The sequence below is a fragment of the Camellia sinensis genome, chromosome 13, assembly GCF_055761805.1.
Source record: "Camellia sinensis isolate YWXY chromosome 13, ASM5576180v1, whole genome shotgun sequence".
Classification (NCBI taxonomy): domain Eukaryota; kingdom Viridiplantae; phylum Streptophyta; class Magnoliopsida; order Ericales; family Theaceae; genus Camellia; species Camellia sinensis.
Window position 1 is genome coordinate 108276782 of NC_138973.1, and position 4964 is coordinate 108281745.

At 35.6% G+C, this 4964-nt stretch overlaps 1 protein-coding gene across 1 annotated transcript; it reads right to left on the reverse strand.

Annotated features, from left to right (window-relative positions):
- Positions 1 to 1640: 1640 nt before the first annotated feature.
- Positions 1641 to 4255, reverse strand: LOC114273499 (wall-associated receptor kinase 2). Its single transcript, XM_028215302.2, has 3 exons — positions 3355 to 4255; positions 3089 to 3256; positions 1641 to 2851 (listed from the first exon to the last, which is right to left on the reverse strand). The coding sequence occupies exons 1-3, from the start codon at positions 4253 to 4255 to the stop codon at positions 1641 to 1643; spliced, it is 2280 nt and encodes a 759-aa protein (XP_028071103.2).
- Positions 4256 to 4964: the final 709 nt, after the last annotated feature.

The window sequence follows — 4964 nt, forward strand, 5'->3', positions numbered from 1 at the left end:
GTTAACTTAAACTCATGAATTAAGGTTCAAAAGCTCACCTAACGTATTCAATTACACTTGTATTAGCCAATTTGTGAGTTCTTCTACTTAATCCTCCAACCTTCAAGTCAAAATTCAAGCCTCTAAGCTCATCTCTCTCTACAATGGTCCCCCTCTCTCTCTAGAGTTCTCCTCCTTAGATTTTTGAGCTCAAAATTATGGTTAAGCCTCTAACTTAACACACACACACACACACACACACACACATATATACACGCTAGATTAGCTTAATTAACTAATCAAGGATTAAGTTAAGTAATTAAAGCTTAAGTTAATTAATCAAAAGCTTAATTTAATTGATTTAATTCAATTAATTTATTTTGAATCAAATTTTAATCAAACTTTTCATTTTGCTTTAAAAATTATGCCATTTCCAATAAACTAATCAACTTCGGTTTCTAACGCCATTAAGGCCTTCAATTTCAGATTATAACAGAAATCACAATAGATATTCTTACGGCTAACAGATAAGAAATTTATATTAAGCACATAATTAACATTCAAATTCTCATTAAGCACTTAAATAACATTGAAAATCAATGATTAAGAGCATAACACATGACGGGGTTGTTATAACTATGCACAAAAATTGTGGGATCCACAAGAAATCCTAATCAGTGAATTTTTTGCTAAGTCGACATTTAATAGTCTACTGTGACATTGTTGATATTATTAGTCTCCACTAAGTCTAGTTCTTAACTATTGCTAGTGTCCCTTGTTGATTAAACTGGACATTTGGATATGTTGTGCCACACAATTTTGACAAAAATAGTGAGTCATATTCTTAGAGATCAGTGAAAGCAAATGCTAACCCAGAACAACAATAAGCCAGGTAGTTCCATCGGTCTGATTCTTGAAGCAACTTGTTCCGTTTTTCAATCCATCACCATAGTATCCCTCAGGGCAAGAACAACAGAAACCTCCTGGAAAATTTGTACATGTCCCATTGCAGGGATTTAAAAAGAAAAAAAAAATGGCAAATTAGAAGGGAGAACAACATATATAATTATTTATATAATATAATGATCTAATACTTAAATTTGAATTGAATAGGATGGTCTAAAATAAGGCGTGTGCCGAAGGAAGAAGGTGATGCCGAGTCTAGCTGACAGTTTATCCTCTGAAGCAATGTTAATTTGGAAATGGTGAAATGTCATATTAAACTCAGTTGCCTTGTTGGTAATTGACTTTTTTCGATCCAATTTCTTGGAATTCATATGCAAGTGGTTGTTTGGAAAAGTAAAAAGACACTCGTAAAGAAACGCTTACATTCCCCCGATCTTTTAATCCTTCTACAATCAACATTTCACAACAAGTCTAAATAGATATGGATGACACTTAATATTTAGTGCGCGTAGATATGTTCCAATTAAGAAAAATTAATTACTATTCATAGTTTGTTTGATACATACAGAAAGGGTTCCCATCATTAACTATCTTTCTAGAAAACATTTTGATGCTCAACGTGGAAAATCACAACAAATTGAATATCAACACAAATAGTCAAAAAATTCAAAACAGTTGACGGGTTATTTGACAAGGCTCAAATGAAAACATTACCAAATAACATCTAATAAACACTGACCACGGCAAGCAACACCTTATCGTCCATCATCAGTTGGTGAAATGATATGGTTTGCCAAGCTATCATAAGCTACTGAATCGCTTCTACTACTACCAATGCCATAAGCATCTGAAAGTTGATCTCCAAGCAAGTACTGAGTCTCTTCTAAATTTTTGTTGTCATTTACCCATGAATGCTTCTCCATTATTCTTAATCCCTCTAGCTCTACTGCCACTTCCTTCATGGTTGGCCTTTCGTCGCCTTTCACTCTTAAGCATCTCTTTGCTAAAATAGCAACTTCCTTTAGTTGGTCAGCCTTTGCTACATTCATCATCTGTTCATCAACAATTTCAAACAAGCGATTTTCTTTCATTGATGACACAAAATACATTGCTAAATTTCTCTCTAATTCAGGTCTATCGAAAGAAAGCGCCTTCTTGCCGGTTAGTAACTCCACAAGGACAACCCCAAAGCTGTAAACATCACTCTTTTCAGTCAATTGGCTTGTGTGGAAGTACTCTGGGTCCAAGTAACCAAGTGTCCCTTGAACCAATGTAGTTAGTTGAGTTTGGTCTACAGGGATCAACCTTGAAGCTCCAAAATCAGATACTTTAGAAATGTAATTGTGATCTAGGAGTATGTTAGTGGACTTAACATCTCTATGGATGATAGGAGTACTAGCGGCAGAGTGCAAATATGAAAGGGCTGCTGCAATTTCTGTTGCTATCCTTAAACGATTCTCCCAAGTTATTGAGGACCTGTTATGGTCGGTAGTGTGTATGTGATCATAGAGAGTGCCATTGGTAACAAATTCATAGACAAGTAAGGGAACTTGTGTCTCCAAGCAACACCCCAGGAGCTTCACAACATTCCTGTGGTTGACTTGGGAGAGAATTATGACTTCATTAATGAATTGCTCTATCTGGGACTGACTCTGATCAAGTACATTGGACTTCTTAATGGCAACTATGGTGTTATCTGGTAATATTCCTTTGTAGACTGTTCCGTGGCCTCCTTGGCCCAACACTCTACTTTCATGGTAGTTGTTTGTTGCCTTCTTGAGGTCCTCTGATGTAAAGATTTTAGCTGATTGAATTGATCCTTCACGTTTGGAAAGTTGTCGTTGTAACATGATGCCACCATTTTGTTGAAAGAACTTTTCTCTGAGATTGATGATCTTCCTCTGCCTAAATCCCCAATATAGCCATGAGGTACCAAGGAGCAGCACTGATATGCTTATGCTGATGCCTGCGGGGATTCAAATGGAAAATGTAAATACCTACAATTCAAGTTTCAACTTCATTATAATAAAACAAAAAATCTATAAACCCAGAAAAATAAAATAAAATGTATAACATAGATTAAAGTTTAGTGTGGTGTGGGCTATGCACAAAATAAAGTTGATTAATACATTGGGATAATGATGAAAATAATCAGTAGACAATTTTACAATTAATAGCAGCTTTGAGTGTACGGTGTACCTACCTAGTGCAATGCTAATCAAGCGAAACCTGTAGTGATGAATAGGACTGCAGCCTGATCCATTCTTTCTGCCATCACCTTCAAAGCCCTCTGGACAAGAACAATTGTACGTGCCTGGTAAATTCTGGCATGTCATGTTGCAGGGTCTTGAAATAACGCACTCATTAATATCTGAAACAGGGAACAATCAAGTTTGATCTTTGATATCATATTCAGATCATAACATCAATGTTAGGAAGAAACTGAAAGCTTTCAACAGTTGTGGTTACCTGTACAACCATTAGGAAGATAAGGGTTGCCTTCATATCCGTTTGAGCAATTGCAGCGATACCCGGGACCATTATCGAAGTCATAACAGTCGCTATTAGCCTTGCAAGCATAACTAGATAGATTCTTCATGGCTTCATCACATGTTTGGTTCCCTACTGCCCAATCAAGAATCATTGGAACCATTGTTTTCCCTTGCATGTTTGCAAGATCTGAAGAAGAGAAGTTGTAAGCAGTTTCCTCGGCTACAAAAGCATAGCTGCATGGATTGAAGCCCCATACGCTGGTATGGCTGTAGTAGCTATGGACTGCAATGTTGTAATTCGTAACTCCCTTGGGGATACTTGTCTGGCAGCAGCCAATGCCAGAGCATGAGCCGTTGATCACATCGTCGATGCTGTCGCATAGTGACATGCAGCCCGTGGTATAGTTTCGTCCAAAGGAACCTATGATATAGGCGTAGGTGTCACAACCTACGGCTGTGAACTTGTTTCGGGTATTTGAGATGGGAAATTTGGCCAATGTGATCCAGGGTTTAAGATTGTCTTCCCCACCACCCCCTTTATAGAAGCAATCATACCCTATCAAGGCTAATATGCGGAATTCACCAGAAAGAAAGATCTCTGTGATCTCTATGTTACTCTGACTCGTATTTAAATACAGCTTGGGAGTGTCGTGGTCGGTGTTGTTACAAGTGACTAGAAAATCATCGGCTATGTGGCATCCTTCAGATGTACCAAATGGGTATGGGATGCTAATGTTACCACAAAATTCTTGGCAACCAGGCAAGGTTTGACCAGTTGCTGAAGCAGCAGCAAAAGCTGCTCCCAGAACAACCCATGCCAACTTAAGCTGCAAGAAAGCTAAATTACGGTACATGATTAGAGCTGGGTTTTCAGGCATCAGGTAGCTTTATGGTTGTACTTCATTTTGAGCTGGAGCTTGTTATTCATAGGAAAATAAAAATAAAAATATAAACAAATAAAGGCTCTCTAATTCATTGACATTTTATTTTTTTTATTTTTTTTTCATAAATTTAATATTCATATACAATTTATGAAATAGATGATGAAATGAAACGAGTATAATATGTTGTCGAAGTCCAAGCACATGAATTGCTCAACTGCCTTGCAGTTGAGATGAGTGATTGTCACACAAATAGAAATATTGTGGAGAATTATTATATACATTATGCCTTGGCTTATTGTAATTCATTTATTTGAAATCACAAAGTTATTATAATTTTATAAATATGCCACTACCCCTATCTTAAAAGAATATAAATACGCCACTACCATATTTTGTAGAAAAATATTATGTAAAAAAATTATGGTGATTTAACATTTTAATCTTATTGTTGAAAGACTTGAATAAACAATAGTGTGTAACATTCATTGTAAAGGGTGTTATTGCTTTTAATTAATAGGGAAATAGGAATACGTGTTTTAAGGTTTGATTAAAATATGAATTGTTTTTTATAATTCTATAAATCACAGATAAATCTTGTCAGAATTTTTCATTTAACATAGTTAATTAATAAAAAAATAAAATTTTTAACTATCCTCCTCTATAACAATAAAATTACTAGAAATATTATTTGAAATATATTTTT